Source organism: Eumetopias jubatus, unplaced genomic scaffold (genome assembly GCF_037043125.1).
Source record: "Eumetopias jubatus isolate StellerSeaLion01/CBP00866 unplaced genomic scaffold, mEumJub1_p1.0 scaffold_8, whole genome shotgun sequence".
NCBI lineage: Eukaryota > Metazoa > Chordata > Mammalia > Carnivora > Otariidae > Eumetopias > Eumetopias jubatus.
The window spans coordinates 37,270,920-37,298,685 of NW_028274814.1; the positions used below are offsets into that span (position 1 = coordinate 37,270,920).

The 27,766-nt window shown below is 49.0% G+C and overlaps 1 protein-coding gene across 4 annotated transcripts in view; it reads left to right on the forward strand.

Annotated features, from left to right (window-relative positions):
- MICAL3 (microtubule associated monooxygenase, calponin and LIM domain containing 3) overlaps window positions 1-27,604 on the forward strand; it is a 200,348-nt gene extending 172,744 nt beyond the window's left edge. For all 4 annotated transcript variants that reach the window (XM_028121095.2, XM_028121097.2, XM_088025843.1 and 1 more), the window contains 5 exons: window positions 3,200-3,310; window positions 4,567-4,660; window positions 20,039-20,138; window positions 20,300-20,373; window positions 20,470-27,604. In XM_028121095.2, coding sequence (XP_027976896.1) covers window positions 3,200-3,310; window positions 4,567-4,660; window positions 20,039-20,138; window positions 20,300-20,373; window positions 20,470-20,654 — 564 coding nt within the window. In that variant the 3' untranslated portion in view covers window positions 20,655-27,604. The remainder of the gene's footprint in view (window positions 1-3,199; window positions 3,311-4,566; window positions 4,661-20,038; window positions 20,139-20,299; window positions 20,374-20,469) is intronic.
- Window positions 27,605-27,766: the final 162 nt, after the last annotated feature.

Below are 27,766 nucleotides of genomic sequence, written 5' to 3' on the forward strand. Positions count from 1 at the left end.
AGGCAGAGCCATTTGCTGGAGGCTGAGCAGGCAATGTGAAAGACAAAGCTGAGCCTAGGACGTGTTGATCTGAATCCTACCATGGTGTGGGTTTTTTTCAGAAAAAAAAAGACTATATGTAAGGATTATATATCAAATATGTAGCAAAATGCTAACACTTAGCAAATCTAGGCAAAGGTGTTCATTGTTCTCTTCCAGCTTTTCCTAGGTTTGAAAATTTTCAGAGCAGGAAGTGAAGGGAGTGGGGACACCTAAAGGTGCAGTGGGGTCAGGAGGGAGCATCTCTAGTAGCTGGAGGAAACGGTTCCTCTTGCATCACAGACCCGTCTCTGAGTCAGGCATCTGTGAAACAAGTGCCTGAGTTTTGTTTCGTTTAAAAAAAAAAAAAAAAAACACCATACAGCACATCATTAGTTTTTGATGTAGTATTCAATGATTCATTATTTGCGTGTAACACCCAGTGCTCATTATGTGTATGGTGACTAATATAAAACAATAAAAATAAATAAATACACAAAAATAAAAAACAAACAACAAAAAAAACCTAAAATTGAAAATAACTTATTTTTATTTAAAATGTTTACTTAGAAAAACTAAGATAATACAGACTAAATCTATACTATCACCTGTAACCCTACCAACAAAAGATAATTCACATTCGCCTCTTTTCTTTGCCTGAGCCTGACTTTAAATATAAGTGATGCACTGCGTCCTAACCTCTGTGGCCCGCCCACGGGCATGTGCAGAGGCTGTGGGACAGGCCCTGGTCCCCATCGGGGACCACAGCAGAAGCAGCAGCTCTGGCTGGCCTCGTTCTCTCAACACACTGCACACGCTTCATGATTTCCCCCCTCGAGTCGCCGCCTCTGCCAAGGTGGTACCTGACCCCCCTCCCGCCCCCACCAGAAGTCAGTCAGTGCCTGCCCCCACTCCCTTTACTTTTTACAGCAGCCACAGGTGCAGACGTTAAGTTCTACTCCTTAGGTGTGGTTACGTAGTTCCTATGGACTGGTTCACATGCTGCTTGGGGAAACCATCTATCTTCTGTTTTTTAGCTGATTTGTTCTAATAATGACATTCATCCTGGTTTGTGGGAGAGATGAGTCAGTCTGAGGAAGGACATATGTGCCTGAAGTATTTTTGGTGAATATCAGTTACTTATGCTATTTTAGGCCCCTTTCACTGTGCATAATCAAGAAATGGCCCCCGCCCCTATCCAGGATTTCTGGGTGGCCCACTAGGAACCCACCTGGCCCACACTGCCAGGAGAGAGCCTTTTGGAAGAGAACATTAGGTCTGATACTCAGTTTGCTCTGTGTCTGTGTTTCTGTGGCCCTGGCAACAGGAGTTTCCTACCACCAGTGCCCACCCCCCACTGAGCTGAAAGAAGTAGTCTGAATTTCCACAAACAAATGGGTTACTGAAGGAGAAATGGCATCTATAACCATGTATTTAGACAGCTTTAGTTTATTTTACACAAGGGACAGTCAAAAGAGAAGAAAGAAGATCTGGGGCATAGTGAGGAAGAAGCTGTCTTCTCAGTAGAAAAGTGAACCCAGTCCTTATTCAAAACCAGGGTTCACTGAGACCCTGCTGCTAGGATCTGTATCCCCAGGTTCCTCACTTACTCAGTCCTGTGACATTGTGAAAAATAATCATGTGTTTTAGTCTTCAGTCTCGCGTGTTTGTTTTAAACTTCTAACTGATTTTGCTCCATTTCTGTGTTCTATTTTTAATTTTTTAATTGTTATTATTACTATTTTGTTTTCTGTTGCCATCCCCTTAAAAGTTGATTTATGTACCACACGCCTTGGCATTCAGGAGATCATATGCATCAAAGGTAGTGTCTCATTCCCATGGCTGGTCATTGTTGCATGCATGTCTGTGATTAACCACCTGGAGCAGCCCCCAGCCCTGGCCCTCCAGCCACATCCTCACTAACTGTTCACACGTGCATGGAGCAGTAGTGAACACGGGCCCCAGAACTCTCTCTAGCTGTGTCATGGCGGAGGAAGGGGAGATGCCCTGCTCTTGACTGGCTGGAGTGCATGTGGTAATTTCACTCCAGGGCTGCCCCTTTGGGACTGGGCACCAGAGGAGTGGGGAGTTCGCAAGCCCTCAGCTCCATGACCTGCAAGGTGAAAGGCTTAGGGTGCTAGAACACCACATGTTCTGTAAGGACTTACCTGCTCAGTTGGCCCTCCACTGTCCTTGAGCTCTTAAAATAAAGATTATTAGACTATACTCCTGAGTTGAATTTGGAGGTCTCTTTTAAAGTCTAGCAAAGTCTCTCTTTGTTTTCCTTGGAGGAAATAAAGATGTTAGGAATAGCGGCAAACCCCTCGGCATTTGCCTCTTGGTGGTTGCTCACTGTTTACACAAGGCATCTGACACTGCCTTGCACCCTTGATGCCCACATTTGCAGGTGGAATTGCTCAGGCACTTGTGTCCGTGGATTTGCCCTGCATCCGGCCTCTTGCCTCCTTAGGGCTTAGTAGCAGTGGCTGAAACCGCCCTGCCGGACCACCTCCCCGCCCCTCTCAGTGGCCGACTGCTGCCTCTGTGCATTACCCTGGGGGCAGTCCGGGCTCGCCTCCATATCTCCCTTCTTCAGACTGCATTAGTTAGTTTGGGGTTCACTCACACTTAAAAATAGAAGCATCCCCATTTTCTCTACTTTAGATGTTACTTCTTAAGAGAACCTATCATTCATCTGAAGGAAGTGGCATTTGATACTAGACAAGAAAATAAAAGGATCCCGATTTTTCTTTTTCCTTCCCCTGTATAGGCATACATTTCTGCAGTGCCCTCCTAGAAGCAGGAGGCTTGGGGGAACTAATTATCATATTTTTACCCCCAGAAAGTCTTAAAAAGCAGATATCCTTTCGTGGGAAAAAGGTGATCTCTGTGATAAAGGAGCATATCACCCTTGGTCCTTTTAACTTCCTAACAGTCAGTCCCCACTCAGCCTCCTGTCCCTGTCACAGTGGGGAAGTATCTCATTTGTAGAGCTTTAGCTGTACCCTGTAGCAGTTAGGGCTCCAGCAAGGACGAGTGTTAGTGAAGCGTCTGGCCAAGCTGCAGCCTGGGCGTCTGCCCTGCAGGCACTCTGCAGAAGGGCAGCTCCGACCTAGGGGAAGTGCTTTCCGTGCCCAGGCCTGCGGCACCTGACTGAGGGAATCTCTCTCATTCTCTGCAGCCAAGAACTTACACGGAGGAGGAACTGAACGCCAAGCTGACCCGGCGTGTGCAGAAGGCAGCTCGGAGACAGGCCAAGCAAGAGGAACTGAAACGGCTACACCGAGCCCAGGTAAAATCCCTGAAGGGGCTATCACAGCTACTGAGTGGGAAAGAGCCCCCTCCTCTCTGACATGCTTGTCCTTGTCCACGAAGCGGGAGGGTAGAGAGGACAGAGCAGAGGTAGACGAGGTGTCCCTGATATCTGAGAGGACGGCCCCAACATGTCAGGCCACAAGCCTCTGGCTTGATGCAACTGCAGAAGCCTTGTTTTTATGGAATTCCTGGTAGAAGGGAAGAGCTGGGCTTTGAGTTCCCTAAATTCCTTGCTATGGAATAATCATTGTAAAGTCAACTAGTTCAGTTGTGAGGACTGTCATTGAGAGGCCATCTGTGACCTGTCAGCCTCTGGTGGGCCTGGGATTTCCAGGTCAGAGCTGTCCTCCAGGTATCAGCCTCTATCTTCAGGCCTCACAGATCCTAGACCATTCCAGATTTTTCTTTCTGGAACAAAAAATCATTTCTTTATATAAAGTATTAAAAGATATCTAAATACAATATGTTTTTGTAATGAAATTGTGCATGTAGAGTTGTATTCATATTAGTACACTAATCAAAAGGTATAAACAATGAGAAACATTAACAGCAAACCCAAATACCACGTTATGCTGAATTTCAATTTTAGCAAGCATCAAAAACCACCAATCTTTTAGTCCTTATCTTGAACATTATTCTGTATCCACGTTCTCTGCAATGATTGGATTCTTGGATTTTATTTCGTTTTCTGTGTGCCATTTTCCAGATATATGTCATGGGCTGCTGCTTTGGGGGTTGAATGTCCTTCTGGTATCCATGATTAGTCCCCATGTAGCACAGAGAAACTTCTCACTATACGCTTCCAAAAAGATTCTAGTGCATTGCTCCATTCTAGAATTTTTTTTTTTTTAATCTTCTAGAGGCAGGATTTCAGCACTACCCTCTAAGAACCCCTGCTAGGGCTTTAGCAACCTCACTGTTGGCAGGGTCTTACTTAGGATGCAGTACCTCAGTCCTTGCTGCAGCTGCTGACGTCACTTCCTTTGTCTGAGCTGCCTTTCCGAGAGCTGGACGAGTAAGCTGTGCTGCTTACTAACAACAGGCCCTGGGGGATTCGACGCGGGTGGTCTTTACACCCCACTCCGGGCTTAATGACCGTGGACAAAAGCCTTTCCAACTTCCAGATATAATTTGTTTTTCTCCCTGTTTGTGTTTGTACAGTTTAGTTGTCCTCCTGAAAGCTAGGAGACAAGAGAGAAAGTCGGGTGCTCACGCTATTCTCTTTTCCCGTAGATTATCCAGCGGCAGCTGGAGCAGGTGGAGGAGAAGCAGAGGCAACTGGAGGAACGAGGGGTTGCCGTGGAGAAGGCACTCCGTGGTGAAGCAGGTATTGTCCGCGTCTCCTTTGTGAGGAGGTTTGTTCCTAAAGGAAAGCCCCTGCCCCCACCACCCATGGTAGGCTAGTTTTGTGTCACCTCACGTGGAATTCAGCTGTTTTTCCAGCAGGGTTCTCTGGGGCCCTTCATCACAGAGATTGGGGCTTCCTATTAAGCAAAGGAAAAGGAAAGCATCTCTGTTTGGGACTGCCCCAAGACCTGGACTTGTTCTTCTGCCCTCTCAGAGGGTTTGGCATTTATCTGTAGAACGAACTCTCAGTCTGCTTCACGTATTGATGGCAAGCACTGGGCCTCCTCCTCTCTTCTTCCTCCTTTCCCCCTCCCCTGCTTCGTTTCCTCTAGAAGAAAATAGCTGGGAATGAGGGACAATGTACCACAAGGAGCCATCACAGAACTGCACGAGTGGGGCCCCCAGCCTGCTCCCCACCTGCCACCTCCAGTGTTTAGCTTTGTGGGCTCCCTTTCCTGCTCTGACCGCACAGAGAATAGGAGGACACATGCCCCACAGAGCCCTCACCACTCCTCCAGTGTGAACCTGGGCTCTGTGTCTCCCAGAGGCTGGTCACTCGGGGCAAGGACAGGCTCGGGGGACGGTGACGAGCCAGCACAAGGTAGACACGGGAACAGCTGTGAGGGCCACACGCTCAATGGCTGCCATGTCCAGGGAAGAGCTGCGGAACGTAGTGCAGTCACCCCCACTGTTCATCCAAGGAGCCTGCGAGGTGGGTTCAGCCCAGTGGGGCACAAAGGAAGCAAGGAAGTACCTGAGTCATCTCTAGTCCCAAGGGCCAGGAAGAAGCCCTGTTGGTTAAGGACCTTCAAACCACTGGGCCAGCCCCAACTAGAGGCCCAACTCAGGCATGGAGTGACTGATCTCTGCTTTCTGAAGAGTCCTTGAGTCTCAGTCCAGCCTCTGGATGGGGAAATCTCCATGTCTTTGTAGAGAGCACAGGCCTCCAGGGTCAGTGTTCAAGTTGTGAGGCTGGGGATAAAGAAAGGAGGTGACCTAACTTTACAGCAACCCCCTATTCCTTATTCTAGTGTGGCAGAGGGACAGGGTGGCTACATCCCCTGGCAGGCAGGCTCTCTGTAAACTGAAGGAGAACCAGTAAGAGGCAGCGAGGAATGGGGCCAGTCGCTGCCATCGGATCTTGCTGAGCTGACCTCACAGGATGTGCCTGGTGTCAAGATGAATCCGTAAGGTTCTGCAGGCCCTAAGTTCATTTGGGGGGAGTCAGGGTTCAGGCATAGAAGAAGATCTTTCCGGGCCCTTCAAGGCCTAGATATCGCAGCTGAACAGTCAACTCAGTGATGACCTTCAGGTGAAGAGATGGGATGAGGAGAAGGATGAGGGTGTGATGTTCTTGGTTTTGTCCCTTTCCTGATGCTGGAGTTACTGCTTGGGGCCTGGGCCACCGAATGAGATGCAAAAAGTCAAACCACTGAGCAGCCTGTAAGCCAGAAGCCTGGGACGTGTGACTGAGAGGCAAGCACTGGCCCATGTCAATGAGTGGAGATTTGGGTTCACCTCAGAGGGTCTCTAGGCTTCCAAAAGAAGCTGTGATGTCTCCCACCATCCTTGTTTTGGCTTCCTGCCCTGCATGCGCTTCCTTGGCCTCCTGAGTTAAGCCTGACCATCTGGACGGAGTTAGCCTAAGCCAAGCAGGGATGCCCTGCCCAGCTTTAACAGGACTCACAGGGCCCTTCCCTCATTGCTTTCTCTTCTTGCAGATGTCAGGAGGGAGCCTTCTTATCCTTCCCCACAGATTACTTCTGCCGAGATGGAAAATGAGGGATAGATCTTCCAACACATAGTCAGAATAACTCAATAGGCTGGTGTACCACCATTTCATTGTTAGCCTGAGTCCTCAAGGAAGATAGTCTGCGTCTCCTCCTTACAGGGTTCCGAGGTTCAGGTGGGCTGCCCCAGGGTTATGGTTTCCGCAAAGTACTTGTGTACCTGTTGGATGCCATGCAATTCGAGACTGTGGCGTTGCTTCAGTATTTCTAGAACAGGCCATGTTATTCAAGCTGCTGACTGCCCGGGGTCATAGAAACTCTGCCCTTGAAGATTGGTGTGCGAGACTGCCAAAATTCCCCTTTCTAGTTGCTTAGGTAATTACCTTTCCATAAAAATATACAACCAGGATTTCATCTATGTCAGTGGTTTTCAAACTTGTTTCTTAGCAGCAGAACCCTTCATACAAGCCAAATTGTAGGTTTAAGTTCAAATCAAAAAGAACCACTCTAGAATGTTGATAAGCACCAATTTGGTAATACAGGTTAGAGTAGAGAACTGCAAGTGATAATAGGCCTCAGCCTCTGGTCCATCCCTGGGTCCCAGTGTAGAGAACATTCTGACACACAGAGGGAGTTGCCAGAAATGGCAACTGTGTTTTAATAGTTCTCTCAGAAATCTCAGGATACATGCAGTTTAAATTACCTCCATCTCAGAAGCCAAAGGTGGGAGCAGTAGGAATTGTTTACACGGTAGCATCACTACTAAATCTAGCAGCAGTGCAAGTTCCTTATAAAGAGTAGATCTCAGAGAAAGGCTCCCAAGCATGCAGTAAACACAGAAGCCAGCTCTGCTGTGGCATCATGGTCTGAATGTTACCCTCTTCAAGGACTGCACTGTGACAGGAACTACTCTGACAGGCTGGGTCTCCCCTGAGTGATGGCCCCCCTAGGGTGCTGTCCTGTACAGCTCTTCGCGACCACTCTCCTTGGAAGCCAGAATTTAAATAAATACATAAGATAGCCTCTTCCTTAGCGCATTTTCAGGGAGTACAGATACTTGCACATGGAGGGCAGAAGAAACTTGGTCCTGAGAGCCTCACAAAAACAAGTTTACCTGACAGCACAGATGAATGTGTTGATGGTCCTCAGTGGGTTAACGTCAGCATATCAGACTTCTGAATGTAGTGTGTCTTGTGTAAGCTTTAAAGGAGTTCAAAGTATTTGTGAATCAGGTAGTTGGGAGACCACTGGAATACCGCTCAAAGAACCCTAGGGTCTCACAGAACGGTTTGAAAACCACTGTTCTAGTCCAAACTCTGGTAAGCAAAGCTTTATCAAAACACCTTCACCCAAATACAGATTTGTCCTGTTTTTAAAGACAGACTTTGGTAGCTCCATTAGATTACCCCATGATGCATTTGGGAAATTCTCAGGGTATAGTAGCTCCTATCATAAGAATATATTTCCAAACATACTATTTTCCTTTTCTTATTTTAAGCACATCACTTCTAAGGCTCGCCTCTTGTCAGAAGTCCCAGTGGCCCTGGCTACTTGGCAGAGGTCATCTTTGAGGCTGAACTGTGACCATTGGCTGTACTTTCTCTCCTGCTTCTGCGTTCTGTTTCTCTTGTTAGTCTGGTTGCTCCTGGCTGAGTCCTTAAGGAGATCATCTCAGCTGAGCATGGCAGTTTGGAGTCTTCCAGCCATGCTAGCTGGCCCCTTCCCTGAGGGGGACAGCTGACTGAGCCTGTCATCCTGCCTCACTCGATGGGCCCAAGCTTCCATAGCTCTCTGAGGGGTCAGCCTGTTAGCAGGCTGCCCTTGCAGACAAGAGATCTGATATGGACCTGCCGTCCTATTGACCTCGATTTGTCTAAGGCTCATGTGTATCTGGACCATAAGGGTTAGGTTCAGAGCCTGCAAGCTTAGGGCAGATATGATTTCTAGTCTAGAGCACCTGAGAAGCCCTTTTTGTTTCTGGAACCATGGTGCAGATTTTATCCACTGCATCAGCCTTGAGCATGAGGTGAAAAACCATTCCAGGATTACATTCTGCTTTCTGGTACGGCCATTCTTAAAGGGGGAACCCTCGTGTGGAACAAAAGGCCTCCAGGATCAGCATGCAGCCGGAGAGACCTGGAGGCAAAGGGTAACTAGGTTCAGCTGACTTTTGTTGTACTATGCATTTATGATTCTGGGGGGATGAGGACTGCCTGAGCAAGCCCAGCCCCTCAGCAGTGCCCAGGCTCTGCATCTCAGGCATGAGAAGAATGCAACCTCCTTGCTGGACAGCCGAGTGGAGCTGAAAGGCAAAGGGAGTGCCTGAGGCCGGCAGACCTCCAAGAGCCTTAGGGCAAGTAGTGACTCTGCTTTTAAAGAGAAGCCTGGCTGAAGTTGGGGCCTAACCTCAGAAGAAACAGGATCTCCTTCATCTGAAACCTATCCAGTGAAAGCAGTTCTGCAAGCAGTTTGATATGCTCAAGCAGGGGGTCACAGGTGAATTCTTGGGAGAGCTTGGACTGCCTTTCAACCTAAGGATTGGTGGCCTTGAAGAGCTTTTTTAGAATGTTCACATCTTGCCTTTGGCCCCTCAGCCTGGGGCTTTTAATATTCAGTAATGAAGGTAGTAAGTAGCCCCTGATCTGCCCTTGCATTTTTTAAAAGATCTTAGATACAGTTGACTTCCAGCAGGGTCAGGACTCCCAGCAAAGCCAAGGCCTTCTATACTGTCGTAACTAATCAGAGGTATGAACAGCAGTCCCATGGTTAATTGGCTATTAACTGTATCACCGGTGGTTTTGAGTGAGCTCTCCCTTCCACCACCAGAAAATATATAGCTGCAGCACGTGTGTGTATAGATAAATGCACTTCCAGAGAGATGCATGCTTTTCAACTGTTTCTCCTCGCCCTCTTGCTATATCTCTGTGTTCCTTATGCTTTGTTTCATTGATTGCTTTGGGTCTGGGGGCACAAGAGGGTTATCTGATCCAATAACTCTCTCTTCACCAATTCCTTGTTGTAGACTATTGGGGAGAGTCTTATTACAGTGGCCTCATCGACTTGCATCTGGGTGGTATGTATAGCAGCGTCTATTGCTGACACTAACCCTGCTGACCCCCTCTCCCCACCCGCTATCCCCAGTTCCTGCTCACAAACAACAAGAAGAAATCAACCTGATAACCAAATGGCAAAAGCACAGGCCCTTTTCCAGCTCATACTAGAGCAGCATGCTGGATCCTCCACACTGTCGAGAGATGGAGATTTGAGAGAGCCTTTTCTTCCCCGGATTATTTTAATTTTTTATGATGAAAGTTCACCTGCCCTTACCCATTCATATCACATCTGCATCCTGGTCCCTCTAATACTGTTTAGTCGTCTGATAGTAACACACATGCACTCATTCTCATTCTCTCTTTCTCTCTCTCTCTCTCTGTCCACCTCCCCCGCCAAAACATGACCTCTGCCCTGATCTCATTCTCATTCCTTACAATTTGTAGATATCACATCCACTAGGACTCTCCCTGCCAGTCATAACTCAAAAATCAAACATGTAAAGAACTCAGCCTCACCCGTTTTCATTTGGGTGTGTTCATGTTTCCCCTAAAAGATCCAAGTGCATGGGAAAGGTGTCAATTGTGAGTTCTGCCCAAATTCACTGAACTTGAGGCTTGTTGACAGATGCTTATAATAATGTCCCTCCCTCCTTGCTGTGTCATGGAACTTACTTTGCAATCCTTTTCAATGAAGATAGGAAAAGTCTAAGGCAGTCGTGGGCAGTCAGTGTGGGCTCTGGACCAGCAGCATCAGCAACATTACTTGGGAGCTTACTAGAAATGCAGATTCCCCAGCCCTATCCCAGATCTTCTGAATCAGAACTCTAGAGGTGAGGCCTGGTTATCTGTGTTTTAGCAGACCTTCCAGATGATTCTCATGCCCTCTAAAGCAAGAGAACCACTATCTTAAAGGAATTCAAGATTTTTGATGTCTTGGCTGTACAGAGCTCACTATTTGTATTAGAGTAGAGTAATAATGAATTCATGAGTCTCATTTCTAGACTCTGGGCAGTTTTGTCAAGAGGAGTGCCAAGCAGCTGTTCCTGAGGTTAACCAGGGGAGACTCGGGCCCCTTCTTGGAGTTCCTGCATCCTTGGACGGGCAGTCTGACCTCTTCACCTCCCCTTGCGGGCTCCTTGCCTAGAAGTGGTCTTAAAACAGAAGAACTAGCAAAGATCACTCTCTGTCATTTTTTGCCGTAATCCCATCCTTTTTAAGAGTCACTTTGTGGCCCATTCATTTACAAACAAAGGGCAGAATTCTGTGATTCCTACTGTATGACAGTGCCATATCCTTAGAGAACCTCAAGCAGTAAGGGAATAGGCTCTTGGCCTCAGGTGGATTGGGTTGTTGCTCATCTCTGCTCTCTGTTTTCCGTCCCCAGGGTGCCACAGATTCCCACCCCTCTGCAAATCCCCTCAGTGCCCCAGAGCTTCTGGTGTGTTCAGAGACGTCCATACTCATTGCCATTGATGCTGTAAAAGGGCTGATGCTTGCGTTCCAATTAACAAATCCCATTTCCTGTCTAATATCCTCGACTCCTTTCCCGTCTCCTCCTAACATGCCCTGGGGGGGGGGGGGGATGTTTATGTCAGTCCTAAAGGAATCTCCAGTGTGTGAAAGAGATTCTCATTAATTCAAAAATCTCCTGGAAAGAACTGTCAAAACCTATTTCTTTACAATTATATTCACCTTCCCTCCAGCTCAAGATCCACTTGCCACACTGATCACCTTATGTGCCTAGTTTTGTTTTCTTTACCCCCAGGCTTGAGTGATGAAATGTACTTGGCTGTTTTCAGTTCTTTGTCCTTGACTCGATAGCTACTAGCCTCTCAGGTTTAGAATTCCAACAAATTTCAGGGAAAAAGGAAATAAACAGAAAAAAGAAACCCCAGGTGTCTTCTGAGTTATAAAATACCCCACCATCAAATACCTTCTTAGCCCCTGCTACTTGGTTCTCATCAAATCATCACTTCCTCTTTTGCTAGCTCATTATGATTTCAGTGTTAAATTTAGACTTCTCTGTGGTTCCATTCATCACATAGAGGCTGTTACTGTCCAGTCAATGAAGCAGGAAAGAATCATCCATTCTGAAGGCAGTAATTTGTACCCCAGGCACAGAGCAAGGGCCCTCTGGCCCCTGTTCCTGCCCAGCTCCAAGAGGAAAACAGAATCAGGTCCCTTTTCAGTTTCTGCTGTTGCTTCATTCTTAGAATACTTGGTAATATTCATTATTGGGGGGGGGTGCCCTTTTGAAATCTGGTGCCTGAATTGTAGAGCCTGATTGCTTCTCTACTCTTGCATCCCCAGAAGGCCACAGGGCAACCCCATTGCTGGGCCCCAGACCGATCTTAGTTCTCAAGTGCGTGAGACAAAGCTCCAGGCAGTGTCCAGGTGTTGAAAATTCCATACCCTGCCCAGAGGAGTCCAGACTTCTGATCCCTGCCCCACATTCTGCCCAGTAAACTGTATTACTTTAGTAGGGTCTTTCAGTGGCTCTCAGCTAACTATTTTAAGGTTCCAGGTTTTAATACAGATTAAAAGTCTCTTTTTGGGGCCCCTGGGTGGCTCAGTTGGTTAAGTGTCCAACTCTTGATTTCAGCTCAGGTCATGATCTCAGGGTCGTGAGGTCAAACCCCACAATGGGCGTAGAGCCTGCTTAAGCTTCTCCCCCTTGCCCCTCTGCCCTTCCCCACCCTCACATGCACAATCTTTCTTTTCAAAAAGGAAAAGTCTCTTTTTTGAGCCACAGAGTACAGGAAAAAAAGATCTCTTCTTCACATACTTGCTTGAGTCTTGTGATTTCTTGTTGAATCTTGTGACTTCAAAAGACACCATTAGAAGGACACATAATGAACCCTGGACCAGAGAGGAACTGTCCCCAGATGACCTCACTCCCCTTCCCTTTTCTTCAAGCTCTCCCTAAATGGTCCACCCACTACGTTTTGTTGCACTAGGACAGATAGATGACTGGAAATCTTTAGATAAAAATGGTCTCTCTTCAAAAGAACTTTCAATTAAACATATATACCTAATTTCTCGTTTTTGAAGACTTCTCCACCTGGTCTGTACGTCTCAAAGGGAAATTGAAAGAACATGACTGGTTTAGAAATGTAACAGAAAGGCCTGAAAAATGGTCTTTCATTGTTGCTGGTAAATTGGGGTAGAGGCACAGGGAGGCCTAGCCCAGGCCTGCTCACTTCCCTCCCTTCCTGTTCTATTTGCTTGCTTTAAGTTGATGTTGGTACATTTTTTATTTGTCTGTTTTTTCTGAACATTATTAGCCTTGCTCTGTTTTTGCTTAGGAACTTGAAATTCTTGAGATTTCAAATCCAGCATTCTAACGTACGTGTGTGTGCGTGCACATGCCCGCGCACGTGTATGTATTGAATCTCCATTCTTACATGCCTTTTTCCTTTTCCTTGTTGGGGGGGCTTCATTTATTCCCCAGTCTAGAGATTCATTCTGCACTGAGTTTTTAATAACACAAGGCACACCTTAGCCCTAAAGTATGTAGACTGGGCCTGCTAGACCAGAAACCTTCCACCCTATCATGATGCCTGCTTATCACTCAGCAGCATTGCAAACCAGCCAACTTGATTGCCCCTGTGTTTGGGATTGGGCACCTCAGCCTTGCACTGCAAAGTTTGCCTGCCTCAAGTTAGGAGCATGGTATTGATACTGAGGAGTCAGAACAGGCAGCAAAACATCTGGTCAGTCTTCCCTTGCTTCAGACTACATAACCTGAACTACACAGAAAAGAAAATCAATGAAAGCCGTGTTCCTTATATCTGAATCACCAAGAAATTCTCCCAGTCCTGGGCTTGTGGCTTTCTGCGAATTTAATCTGGTAGATTGAGCTTGGACGTGAAAGGTAATGCCCCTGATGTTCCTTACGAAAAGATAAACAACATTCTGGTAGTATCTGTAAGTTTGAATTGTATAAAAAGTTACTGCTGCAATGCTAGGTCCGCTATCAGCAAATAGAGTGACATTACTGCCAAAAACAAGTATGAGAAATGAGAGTCCCCACCCAGGCAAGATGAAGGCTACACAGACTGGCCCACAGAGGCAGGCCTAGAGCTACCATAGCAGGAAAATAGAACCACAAAATATGACTGAGAAATAAGCATTCCTGCATCCTATCCCTGACACCTTGGAGCTTGTTCAGAGGTCAAAAGGAAGTGAAAAAGAATCTCTTCCTTTATGTGGGATTTTCCAAAAAAAATGTAGTTGGAAAGGAAGTAATCTAACCCAGGGCTACTTAATGGATTTTTATACATGAAACAAGCTACAGTGTATCAAAAGGGAAGGTGTTGGGATGGGGGGGGGCAATTTTGAGCCTATAAAAGGATGATATTTCCATGATGTTTATGAGCTGATTGTTTGGAATTCTGCCCTTTCCTATGACAATGCAGTTACAAGTGGTGGCTCGGCTTATAAAAAGCCCACTTTCCTCATGTCTCTAGTGCACAGTACTAGGCTGTGACATTCTAGAACATAACCATGATTCCATGGGGAAATGCAGCATTCCAGGCTGGTACTTCTGGAATGTAGATTTCTCCCTAGGCCATCTGTCTAAACCCTCCCACTGGTCTACTAGGCACTGGTGGTAGAGACTCTGAGCTTTAAGCATGGGGTGAGGGCTCATTTGTCCAACAGCAGGAACTGTGAGCCTGTGTAGTGGGAAAAGATAAGTACCTGGGATGAGGCAGATGCCCACAGCTTTTTCTCAGCTTCAGACCAGACCTGAACATCCCCTTTATTTTTGTCCTGGAATCCTTGAGACTGGCCACCAACTTGCTCCCAGACCAGCCCTGGGCCACATGAGAGGCAGGGCTTAGAGTGAGGTGTCCAGGCAGGTCAGGGCCAAGTGATAGTGTGGGGAACACCCCCAACCTAGGATTCAGGTCCTAGCTTTACCCTGTGCCCAGCAAGGTCACTTATCCTCTCTGGGCCTCTGCAGGATAATGGAAGGGAGGGCTCATGCTGCCACCTACCCAGGCCTGGCCTTCTGAGTAGGGTCTGCCTGTGACTCCTCTTCTCCCAGCTGCTTCCAGGAGCTACCATTTGTTAGATTTGCCTCAAGCCTTTGTGGGCCCTTTCAAGAGGGTGGACAAACTCTTAGTTCAGAATGGGAGAGGAAGATGTGGGCTTTACTCAGGCTGTGCCACATGTAAACTGCTTGGAGCCTCAGAGCCCTCATTTGAAAACAGAGCTGGTATGCCTGACCAGGTAGCCACTGGGGAGCAGGGTAAGGCTCAGATGAAATAACATCTGTGAGAATGTTTTGAAATGAAAGCACAACTCATGCTTATTACATGCAGCACACTGAATCTGATGTACTGCTTTTCAAAGTTCAGTGGCCCATCTCAGCTGCCCCATGTCAAGATGAGTGGGCTAGAGAACAACCGACGGCAGTTACTTTGCAAAAGGAAGTGCTTCGGCAGAGGAAGATGCTCAGTTTGCTGCCAGGGTAGAAGGTGGGGCAGGTGAGCTTGCAGCTTCTTGAAGGCAGAGAGAGCAGTCTGGGATGAGAGTGTTGACCTGCTGGTGAGAAGCCTCCAACCAGGACCAAACTCTGGGTTTGCTTAGACGTGCTGACTGAAGTCCAGGGGACACAGGGAGAGTTGGATAAGTGATCACTGTGGTGCCCCTTGCAAAGACACAGAAACCTATCACCCTGGCATTTTAAAGTAATCATAATAAAAGTTGTAAAGACTTGTATGTGCCATAAACTTGACGACATCTTTGCTCTTAGAACTAGTGGAGCAAATCATCTATTTCTCACATCTCCAAAAAAGGCAAAGAAATTACACTTGAAATCAGCACCTCTGTGCTTCCCTTGCGTGCTCATTTCAGATTCAAGTCCGGGTGGAACTCCCCTCATTTAACTGATTTTTTTCCCCTTGGTTTCTTATTTTTAAAACAATATTGGCTGTTTTTTCTGATTATAAAAGTAGCATACACTGCTACTTAGATTTTGGAGCACGAAGGAAAGTCTGGAGAAGAGAGTCATAACCATGCATTCTGTCTGCTCAGCCCAGCTCCTCTCAGAGGCGTGGCCCATTCCCATTCTGCCTTCTGTCTGTTACTACGACAATGCCTTCTCTCTTTTTTTTTTTTTTACACTTTTTCTAACACCTGCTTTCCCTGATATCCCCTTTACTGATTTCATTTTCTAATTTCTGTTCTGAATATCCTGTTATCTCATATTGTCTTCTATATTGGAAAGGGTGTATAAGGATGTGGTCTACATAAAAGGAGCTAAACGTCAAATTTTGTGATATCCAGAAAGTAGAAACACATTTTTAAACATACGTGCAAGTACACGGGCTCAGCTGTATTGGTTGTGTATCATGTCACTATCCCTTGCTAATGACTATGGACACCGTTCCACTCTGCACCAGTCTGTTTCTGTAACATCAGTACCAGGAAGCAGCAGAGATTGTTCGTTGATATCGTGTTATTTATCCAGGTGTGCTGATCACCAACATAGAGTCTACACTTTGAAACAAGGAAGGTTGAATGTGGATCAGCTCTAAGCAGAGAAAGGAGCCCTTCTCCCTTCCCCCAGCACATCACCTAGTCACAGTCACATCTGTTTAGAACCCTGGATGTAATCAACATTACACACATACACACATGCACACCCACAAAGAAGTCTCTGGCTTTAGTTTTAAAGTTTTACCCGATACCAGATTCACTGTGCACAAAGCACTATGATGAACACCGAAGGGTTAAAAGAAAGGGAAAATGTGGTACCTGCGTTTGCAAAGCAGAAGGGCCCCTCGACCAGTAGCTTGTCTATTGGGCCATCCTGTTACTAAAACAGAGCTATTTCTTAAACCCTGTTCCAATCCTAAAACTGCCCCTGCTCCCTACAGTCCTGAGGCCATTTCTCTGAGCCTGTGTCTCCTGTGTGTGCCCCAGTAGTTCTGTGATGGTCCCTTGCTAGGCTCCTCTCCCTCTCCCTGAATAACCGTCAGGTCTCCCTGAGTCCTAGACATGTCTCTCTGCGCCCTGTCTTCTCTCGGTTGCCCCGTCCATGACTCTTACCAGCATTGTTACTGTGAGTTTTCAATATGTCCCTGTCAGCTCACCCCTTTTGGTCTTCCAGTCCAAAGTGGGACAGCCTTCCCCCAGCTGTGCCATTGGAGCACTCACCAGAGATGGACGGGCAGAAGAAAAGGGGGTGGTTGGCTCTCCCTGGTACATGGAGGGGATATGATATGGACTGGGGGAAGTCGCCTCTGTGTGGATATGTTTCACTCAATTTGTCCTGGCTCAGAATTCAAAGCACTGTAGAGTACCCTGGAAGCCCATCCCCAGAGGAGGCACTGCCTCCGTAGACTCAGAGCTGCTTTCTGTGGGCATGTGGTAATCTAGTGGTTGCAGACCCCTCTGCACCCCTTAGGCTTATCCAGGGCTAGTTGTATGTGGAGCGCATGCATCTGTGGTGACATATTAGAATATTTCACATGGGTTTGGTTGGTGACCTGAGGTTATCACCTGCAAACCTAGGAGCAGTATTGGGCACATATTTAATCATGGACTGCTCCACAGAGGTAGGCAGACCAATCCCAGGGGCTTTGGGCATTTTTGAGGAGGAGACCCAACATCCAAAACCCAAAGGCCACCATATGATGATATCCAGATGTCACCACCTTCGCAGTAGGGAACAGAGGAAGAAGGAACAGCCCACTCACCCCAGAGCTGCCCGCCATCGCCAGGGAACATGTGCATTCCTTTTTTAAGCCGCACGCCCAATGCCTGGGTCTGCTCTTGTTCAGTTTCCATGCTGAAAAAAGGACTTAATTCATTTGTAGACTTTGTTTCCCTTGTTTCTGCTTTTCCATTTCTTGTATTTTTTTTCTTTTCCTCCTGTTGTTCCTTTCTCACTTCTTATGCTTTTTGTCCTCTGCTTGTTTTTTATTTCACCTTCTCCCTGTCCCTCTCCGATTCCAAACTCCTCCTCCTCCTCCTTTTGTCTTTCTTCGTCTCCTCCTCCTCCTTCTCCTTGTTTGGTCCTTTTTGAAGTTGAGCCCAGTGGCGGGACTCCACGGCGTAGACCTCTCTCCTTCTGCCCTTGCTGTGTCCAGGAAGGTAACGTAACCCCCCAACCTCATCCCCACTGCCTCTCAGGGGTTGTAGCAACACTAGTCAAACAGGGACCCAAAACCCAGCTATTTCTCTCTTTTTCTCTGACACTCGATAGCCTTGTTACAAAATTCCATGAGTATGTGGCAGTTTCTTACAAGGTACAGTATCCCTTTGACTATCTCGGGGAGGACTGGGGTACAGAGGGAAACCAGAGAGCCTCCAGGTACAGGCCTTTCAGGCTACAGCTGAGCATCCCATGACATTGTGCCGCCACCATTCATGGTGGGACTTTCCAGACTCAGATCGAGCAGATAGAGGGGGCACACAGGTGAGGAACCGCCTACCTGTGTGGCAGAGATTTATATTGGTGGAGTCGAGGAATACTGTCCTTACAAAGACTGGTCTACACAAATGCCCCCAAGTTCTTTTCCAAAAAAAAAACAAAAAACCCACTAAATGCAAACTTCTCTACCCTGTGTCTTGCTGAGTGTGTGTATTTTTTTTTTAAGTTTGTCTGATTTGAAGTCTGTTGTGGTAAGATTGTTGTTGAAAAGGCATGTGGGAAGGGGAAAGGGGAGTGTGGTCATGACTAACCCTTGCTAACCTCTTACCTCTGCTCTTCATGGCGCTCACATTTGACTTTCACCCACCCCGCAATATACCTTTGCTCATCGGCTATGAACAGTCTCTACCATAGCTCATGAGCAGTGTTCAGATGTATCCCAGTGGAATTTTTGTCCTTGCTCATGGAGAGGCGGGAAGGAGGGAGAGACTTCCCAGTGCATTCCCAGCTTGCTGCACTGGACAGCTTGCATGCCTCAGGGCTCCATCTTCCATGCCACGTGGGCACACTGTGCAGAGATGCTCAGAAAGGAATGCATGGAACTGAGCTGTGGGCTGCTCTAAAAGCCAAAGGACCAAGTCTATTGGGTCGGGTAAGGAGAGCTTTCGTCCCCAAACACTCCAGCCCTCCACAGAGCCAGGCTCGGCTGGTCAGGAGGGAGTTTCTGTCTTGCAGAATAGGACTCAGGGATAGGCCTCCACCTTGGGAGCATAGCCGCACGTGCACCCAGGCACCATGCATACACTAACCCCCGCTTGTGTGAGTGCTATTCATTTCTGCCTCTCCAGAGTGTGGCCCCGTTGAAAGACTAACTGGCTTGGGCCTCCTGCGTGTCAAGCAAACAACGCAGCAGAGAGTTGTCTTTGAACAGTGTGCAAGGAAGTCAGGTGGGAAGAATGTAGGAAACAGTGAGTAAGGAGCTTGACAGAGGAGCGTGTTGTCCCACCTGAGGGTATATTCCATACGTTTCTGGGTCTGGTCTTTACCAGGATAGGACATCCAGCCAAGTGAGTCATAAAATGGAAGGCACTTTGAAAGATCTCCCAATCTAATGCCTCTTAACCTGGGGCCCACGGGTGAACTTCAGGGGTCCCAGGAACACCCTGAAGTTCTATATAAAATTGGTGGATGTGTAGACATGTATTTTTCTAGGAAGAGTGTCCCTAGATTTCCTGAGTTTCTCAGAATGGTTTGGAATCCAAAAATATTGAAGACCACTGACAGAGTCTGTCTTTTGCTTTAGGCAGGACCACACTATTGCCATGAGCTTCTTTGTGCTCCAAGGGAAAAGAGTGTGTTCTCTCCTTGGGTGGTCTGATTTCTCGGAAAGTTCTTCCTTCTGTTCTCCTGCCACAGTTAAGCCCAGCAGGGTCCAGCTTCCCCGGATGGATATTTAGTTATCAGCCCCAGAATCTGCTGCTGGGGTTAGGTCAGAGCAGAGGGCACTGCCTTATTTAATAGTGTCTAGGGTCTGCTGGTGTTCTCTCTGCCCTTGGTGAGGAGCCTGACAGCCATCCTGGGAGGTACTGCATGTACCAGGCAGGATTCGTTGGGAGAGTGTTTGTCAGGAAGCCTGATAAGGCCACAGTTTGAGAAAAGCCATCTCCCTGACCAGGAGCTGAAGAGATGGGGATGCATCAGTACAGTGGCCCAGACAGGGGCAGCAGCCCAGGAAAGAGCTGGGCCAGTGAGGGTAACGTCAAAGGGGGTAAGTGCAGTTTATAAATTTGCATTTGCCTGGTTCACGAGACTGGTTTTCTTAAAGCAGACCTAGTACCTAGCAAGTACCAAATAGATATGAAATGAGTGGAAAAAAAGGGAAAAAGGAGGGCAAAGCACTTCAAACCTACCAAGAGCAATCCATTGAGCAGGAGGGGTCCAAACAGGCTGTGACCAGGTTACCGAGGGGGTGGGTTGGGCCTGGGAAGGACAGGTGGAGAGCGCAGACTCAGGCTCTGGGGCATGGTGCCCCCTTCCATGGCTGTTAGGCAAACTTTGGACCTGGCTTGGGAGTGTTCCGGCAGCATCCTGCTCGGCTCTCTTTGCACATTTGCCCTTGTGTGAGACTCCTGCCGGCCGGGGTAGACAGCAGACACTTGCTGTGCCTGACGCACCCTCTCTCTTGGCAGGCATGGGCAAGAAAGATGACCCCAAGCTGATGCAGGAGTGGTTCAAGTTGGTGCAAGAGAAAAATGCCATGGTGCGCTACGAGTCGGAGCTGATGATTTTGTGAGTGGCCTTTGGTTGGGGACCCAGCTAAGGGGGGCTGTCAGCTCAGCACCTGTCACAGCAGGAGCACAGCTGCTTCCTAATTTAGGGGAATGAGGAAATATGGCCCCCTGAGTCACCGTGCTTGTCTCCCTCTCTCCCCCCCCCGCCCCCAATCCCAGTGCCCGGGAGCTGGAACTGGAAGACCGGCAGAGTCGACTACAGCAGGAACTTCGGGAGCGGATGGCAGTGGAAGGTAAGGGGGAACAGGGCTGGAGGGCACCCGGGAAAGCTGGGTGTGGGCCTGCTGCCTCCTGGCCCTATAGACCTAATGTCTTCGGCCACTGCCCAGATCACCTGAAAACTGAGGAGGAGTTGTCAGAGGAGAAGAAGATCTTGAACGAGATGCTGGAGGTGGTGGAGCAGAGAGACGCCCTCGTGGCCCTGCTTGAGGAGCAGCGACTCCGGGAAAAAGAAGAAGACAAGGACCTGGAGGCTGTCATGCTATCCAAGGGCTTCAGCCTGAACTGGTCCTGAGCTCTACCTGTGCTCCGGCTGGCTGGTCTGTGGCATCCACCTGACCCAGGCTGGGTTCTCCGAAACCACCCGGATGAAAGATCTCAGAAGGCCCGGCATCTCCTGGGAGTTGACACGCAAATGCCTATGTGCCTCTTGAAAAGTGGGTCAAGTGTTTGTGCTCTGGGGAACCCCAGGTGAAGATGATTATCTGAGGTGGCTCATCCTCCTTGGAAGAGGCCCACCCAGACTTCCTGCTCCAGAGAGAGAGGAATACGGAGCATTTGACATGTGATATGGGAAAAAAGAAAACCCGCTCGCTCCCCGAGGACACACGGTGGCTGGAGCTCCTCCTTCTACAAGAGGAGACAAGAGAAGGAAACTGCCCCCTCTCCGTCAAAACCACAACCACCAGAGTGCACCTTCACGGAGTGGAAGGGGCAGCGATCTTCTTCATGCTTCCTGAAGCACCACCAAAGAAACGAAGAAGACACCCCGGGGGGGCAAGATGTGACTCAAGTCCCGGGAGAGGGGCAGTGGCCAGCAGGTCAGCGCCTGCCCCAGTATCGCAGGGAAGCTGGAGATGGGCTGGCTCCCGAATTCACGATGCAAGTAAGGAGGACCCAGGAGGGGTCTACTCCCTGGCCCCCTGCACCGCACACTGGACCCCTCGTGGCCAAATGACCCAGGCCTCCCTCTGGCTGTGACCCAAGGCCTGAGGGTTGCTGCATTCTGCTTTGAATTCACAACAATTTTGACACTGGAAAATACTGACTTTGGGGGACAGGATGAGGCCCTACATTTCTAGCCCCCAGTTGACAGACAGGCGTTGTTACTGTTCAGCGCTTCACGTCGGGGTGGGAGATTATCTTTTTCCCTGACCTTTTTCCTGTGTTTGCACATTGAGATGAAGCTGTCAGCCTAGCAAGACGCTCAGCCGCTTCAGACCCTTTTTGTCAATTAACTTATTTTTTTAATACTTGAAAAGAAGTAACTTCATTTTTATATCTTTACTAGAGACACTGATCACTTGGCACCTGGTGTAGGAGTGACAGGGGTGTCTGCCGTGTCCTCCAACACGGTCCCATCCCAAACTGACTGAACGCTGTTCCAGCCATCTATTTATTAGCCTTCTTCAGAGTGTTGCTGACCCACTTGGCCTCAGGGAGCAGCTGAGAACCCCGCGTGGGTTCTTGGTCCTAGCTCTCCTGTGCCCTCCTGTACTTGGTGGCCGGCCCCTCCTCCTTCACCCGGCCCGCCCTCACTGTGGTACCAAACTTTGTGTCTGCACCATTCATTTGTCAGGGGTACATTTCAGCACTGTTTGAGGCCAGGCCAAAGGGCCCAGATGCCACTTGCCTCTCCCCGTTGAACCCTGGCTCTGCAGAACCCATTTATTTTCTCCCATTTTGGTGCCAGGGTTTCACCTCCCCACAGCACATTTATTATTAAAGGTAAGCCCTTTTCCATCCTGGCATTGTAGGCTGGGACCTTGTAATCCCTCTGGCTGATGAGAATTCCCTCAGCCCAGCCTCAGATCCAACCCGATAGAGATGCAAGTATTGGAATTTAGGTTGGTCTCTCACAGTTAACTCTACCCTGAACCTCCTCTGCACCCCGATTTTCATGGAAAGGCACGGGATAATGAGTACCATGTAACTGGCTCCTTGAGCCAAACTGCTCATTTCTCACAGTTCAACCAGAGACTGGCATTGTACAGCTCATAGAGCCACAGTCGGGGAAAATGTGATGGGGCATCCACAGAACTGACACATGGTCAGCCCAGGGAGGATTCCTGTCCAAGCCAGGCCGATCCGGAAGGGCCCTCCAGCAGACTGGTGAAGAGGGGCCAGGGTAGGGCGAGTAGAGGCCTGGCAGCTCCTCAGAGTAGCCTAGATCAGGTGTCCGTGACGACCTTGGGACTTCCGTGGGGAGCCCCGCCAATGCCTCAGCTTGAAGCTTCATTCCTAGTACAAAGGAACAGGGAACCTGTCTTGCTCTTCACTTTGTCCAGAAGCTGCCGTCTGTCTCCTGTGGAAGCGCAGAAGGTGTGCTGCTAGCAACCATTGCAGCTCCGACTCCTTCACTTCCTGTTCTCGGATGAGGCGGAGTGTCTGTGTTTATGCGCTTTCTTAAAAAGGCGAGAGGAGGGTGTTCTGGATTCCCTCTTTAAACCTCACCCTTCCAGTAAAATTGGACTTGAGACAGGCCCCTCATCGCCTGTGTGGCCTTGTCCCTGACCCTCTTCGCCCCTCGAATGCTGCTGTAGCCAGCCCAGCCCCAGGAGAGCCGCCTCCATCCCTCGTGGCTCCTGTGAACCCCGGAGCAAGGCAGCTCTGTGCCAAGTGGCAGGCTCGGGACACAACCGCAGCGACACGCTGTGAGTAGCCTCATGTAGCGCGGGCGCCACACAGGACCTGTGCCCTCGTGGCCGGCCGGGCCCGGTCAGCCTTTAACACCCCTGCGTCCTTCTGAAGCACACCCTGCGGCCTGCGGTTGCTAGAAAGGGGACTGAAGACTTTGCAGAGAAGCTTCCAAAATCCACAAGCCTCCAACACGTGCCCCGGTTCTCTACTCCCAACACTGTTAGGACTTCCGGCTCTAGTAGTGCCCCTTTACTTTTAAAGCTCCCGTTTTATAACCACTAGTTTGCAGTTTATTTTAGTACCCTGGTGACAGGCTGCATGAAATGTTTTCCAACTCTGGAAATGCATACAGCTCCAGGCAACTGTTCTTCCCGAGATTTAAGTCCCCTTGAAGGCAGGGGACACAGGAAATGAAATGCCAGAGCTTGAGTGAGCCCAAACACAAGGCCCACACAGTAGGCAACCAGTTCTGCATCACCAGAGGGAGGTAGCAGACACCTCCACTCCTGAGTCTGAGGGACTCCGTGTAGGGTTCTCACCCTGCTCAGGTGATATCTTTGGGCCTTTGCCCCCAGAAACCATCCTCCAGTTGCTTTTGACCAGCAATGATAGACTGTTCTTTATCCTCTGAAAAGAGAAGAAAGCTTTCAGTGGGGCAGGAGGTAGAGTTCAAAGAAAAACAGTTGTAAGGCGGTAATAACTGAGCTGCAAAGGGGAATGGGCCACTTTATGCGCAATAAAAGTTTTTCACAGAAATACAGAGTGTATTTCTTAAGTCATTTTACCAAACTTGGCAGCGAGCCAGGATGCATTTCCACGTTCCAGCACCTGCCCTTTTCAGGTACGTGGTGTCCATGCAAGTCATTTAGATGCCTGGCGCATGTGTGGGTGTGTGTCCAAGCTTGTTTAAAGAACACAACTTCATCTTACCCAGGCTGAGCCATCAACTGCTATCATTTGAGAAAATGCCTGAAACAACTTAGTGTGATAGACGCTGTTCTTCAAAACCAGGCCCCAGTACCGTCTTGAAGAGAAGAAGCACATTCTGTGAAGTGAGATTCTTCAAGTTGGAGTGGTCCCGTGCTCCTGGCAGCCTTCCTTGCCAGCCCTGCGTCCGTGCCAGCCCGGCCTCTGTCCTTTGACACAGCTGAGCAGGGAGCCCAGTGGCATGGGGTCTACAGCCTCCAGGCCTAAATCTTTCAGATGTGTCAGGGTCCACAAGTACGTTCAGCATAGGGTCTTGGAGAGATGATATCACCCTTCTTTGGACTGGAATCATCCCCAGGAGATCGAAGGGAACAATCCTGGCCAACTCTTCTTTCTGCTACAGGAAGCCTCTTGGGTTTGTCTCCAAATGGAGATACATTCCAGCTCTTTTCCCCTCCCTTGGTGTGATGACTTTGTCATCACCCACAGAGCTAACCGCAAAGGTACATGTCTCCCTCCGGCCCAGTAACGGCTGCAGGGAGAGAAAAAATGGCACTAGATGGGTGGAGGGGAGTGTTGGCCAGCCTAGAGGTCTCTGCCATGGAAGCTGGTTCCCAGAACCTCTCAGCCTTATTGCCCGCTATCCCAGAAAGAAGAAAGGGGCCTCTCTGACACCGACATGGACATCTCAGGCAGAAAAAATATAACTAGCTCGAGTGAACTTTCTGTGGCCATGGTGCATGCCTGCTGGGGAAGACTGGAATTTGGTAGTCGCCACCTGTGCCGATCTCAGTCACCTTTTGTTCCTCAGAGGGGCTGGCTTTGATTAGAGGCGGAAGCAGGCAGGATTTGGCTGCGGTTCACAGCAGCCCCAGGTGGCCAGAAATGACTGCTGCTTTTAGGCTGGTAACCAGAAAGGAAGACTGCCCAGGCCCCCATTAAGTGCCACCTCAGAAGCACATACCCTCATTCCTTCCAAGAAACTACCATGTCTTACGGCTCTGAAATCCCTCCTGAACCCTGAGTCTTCCTGGTCCCTTCTTAGGAATCAGAGTGAAAAATGGCAAACGGAGAGAATGTGCCATTTTATTTTATGAGCTGGCCAGACTGGCCCACTTATGGAGACTCTCCCTCCTCTTGTGTTACCTGCTCGGAAGATGCCCTCCCAGCAACGCTCAGTGAAGAGGGTAAGAAGTCATCCTGTTAGGTGGGTTATGCCCCACTAAGACATCAGCCCAGGGGCCAGAGCTGCACCTCGTACACTAAACCAAGGAGCCTGTTAGGCTAGGTGCCCAGGGTCACAAAGCCCTTTCACGGACACTCCCGGACGGACCACCTGTCGCTGCTGAACTTCACCGCATAGCACTTTGTGACAGCCTCACTCCTTGTGTCCCCTTGAGGTCTTCCTGCAGGTGGGGCTTAAACAGGGAAGCCAGAGTCCTGGCTTCTATGAGTAGGCCATGTGTGCTGGCTGCCTCCGCCTGAGAAGCCAGCTGATACCAAGACAAATATGGAAGAGGGGTCAGCGTCCATGATGCGTGCACACTCATGCGCGTGTGTGCATACACATAAGCACCTTCCTTTTCATGGTCAGCATGACCTTTCTCCAGAGTGGACATCTAGCTATAAAGTAGGCTGAACTGAAGCCTTTGGACCCAGGAGGGACCAGCTGTGGTGGTGGTCCAGGATCCCGGGCTAAGGCAGGATCCAAGTTGAGGATCTTGTAACAATAAACAGCCTGGTGCATGGAAGACCACAATTGTATGGAACAGTCTCCAAAGTAGGCAGATGGAGCAGTCCCCCAGATCCAGGGGAAGGGTCTTTGGAGTGCCCAGTGCAGGTGTGGGGCTGCCTCACACAACCTGGAAATGAGAAGGAGGTTGCTGGGGTCTGTGGCCATATGTGAGAGAGCAGCAAGGAAAGGGAGTTAGCATTCAGACATGAGACTCGCTCCTGCCTCTTCCCTGACTTCAGAGGAAGCTGAGGCTTAGCACGTAATTGGTTGGTGCCTCCTTCCCTGTTAACCAACCCACAAGATCCATGGGAGGGCAAAACATTGAAGGGTTTGAGATTCTTAAATCGGGGCCTTTGTAGATGGACAGACATCTTTCATGATGGTAACTAATGTTGCCCTTGAAGAAACCAGAGGAGGACTGAAGGCGGTCCCAGCATCTCTAGGGGCTGGCTCCTTACTACCCAAGTTCATCTCCGATCTATCTGGTGAGCCAATGGAGTTGTGCATTTATTTTTAATTACTTAAAATGCTGGGCTGAATCTTCTGTTTCCTCTCAGGAACTTAACTTACTCAATCCAGATTGCTGTAGACAGGCAGTGTTCGCAGAACCTTCAGATGGGCCGCTGCTGGGTGTGTGCCTGAGGCTGGACCATGCTGATCCCGAGTCAGCACTCAGTGCCTTACTGGGAACAAACCAGCACTCTCAACTCAAGGGGACGCCCCAGCCTTTTCCCTCCTGCCCCCTTCTACAGCCCACAGCCACCGGCCACCTCCACCTTCATCTTAAGGCAGCTCTGCCAAACCTGCTCTCCCTGCGGTGGCTCGGGGACATGTCGTGGGTCCCTGGTCCTCCAGAGTCATGATCAAGGATAAGGGATTCATCCAAGTGAAGGCTAGGGTATGTTAGTGTTCCAATGCTGATCAAGAGCCAAAACAAGGGTTCACTCACATACACCAGAGGCAAATGGCACAGCAAGCAACGGGGAAAAAATGAGTGTTTCTTGGTAGAAAGGCCCGGATGAATACCCAAGGTTTGGCACTGTGGCCGTCAGGTTGTCTCCCCAAGAGCTTGAATGCCAGGTCTTTCCTGTGGAGAAAAACACAAGAAGCACCTGACAGCCAAGAGCCCCCTTTCCCCAGCTGCATTTTATTTAACGCTTTTTAAAAATGTTTTTAAAGAATTAAGTACCATTTTTAAAATGTAACCAGGGCCAGACTTACTTGGTACCAGCCTTCATATTGGGACAGAATCCTGTTTCTGGCCCTAGTAATTAATGTTGTAAGTCTTCATCACATTGTTGTTCAAGTCACCTGTAAAAATCTGGGTGGGGAGGCAGAAGGGTCAGGTGGGGAGGGTCGTGCCTGAGGCTGGAAGATGCTTGCCTTGGGTCAGCACTTGGTGCCTTATACCAGTTTGGGAACAAACCAGCACTCAGCTTGGGGTGGGGGGGCACCCTCTTCTTTTCCCTGCTGCCTCATCTACAGCCCAGGGGATCAGAGTTGGTGGAGCCTTACCTCCTGCGGGGTGGTGACCCCAGAGTGAGTGTCTCTTCTGAGTGAATCACCCCAGCATGACCTTGGCCCCTGTTCCTGGAAGATGCAGAGACAGCCCCAGGGCCCTGCCAAGTTTTCCTACGGGAAGGTATTTGGAAGAAGCATCAAGAAAAGACAAGTCTTCTGCAATGCTGTGCCTGAGGAGCGTGGGGAGCGGGGATGCCCGCTGTGCTGACTGCGGGGGCTGACGTGGACAGGTACACTAAGTTCATGCCTGTGTGTGCTAAGAGCCCTGCCCACCCTGTTGCTGAAGTTTAGTCTTTAATGGGAAGGGACAAGGGAAACAAATAGTAACTTTTCTTTGGTTTGGTGTAGCCGAGTGCACATTTACCCTCCAGCTGTTTGCACTCCTATGGCCGACAACCAAAATAAAGTCCGTCATTTTTTTTTCTTCTGTGTGGAAGAGGATCATTTCTTCCCTCCTTCAGGTGCCAGGACCCCCTGCCTACCCAGCCTGGCCTCCGGCAGGGCTGGTATCCACAGGGGAGGGTAAGCTGTGTTGCTGCTGGTTACTCCTGGCTCCTGCACTGTCCTACCTGCCCCTGACAACT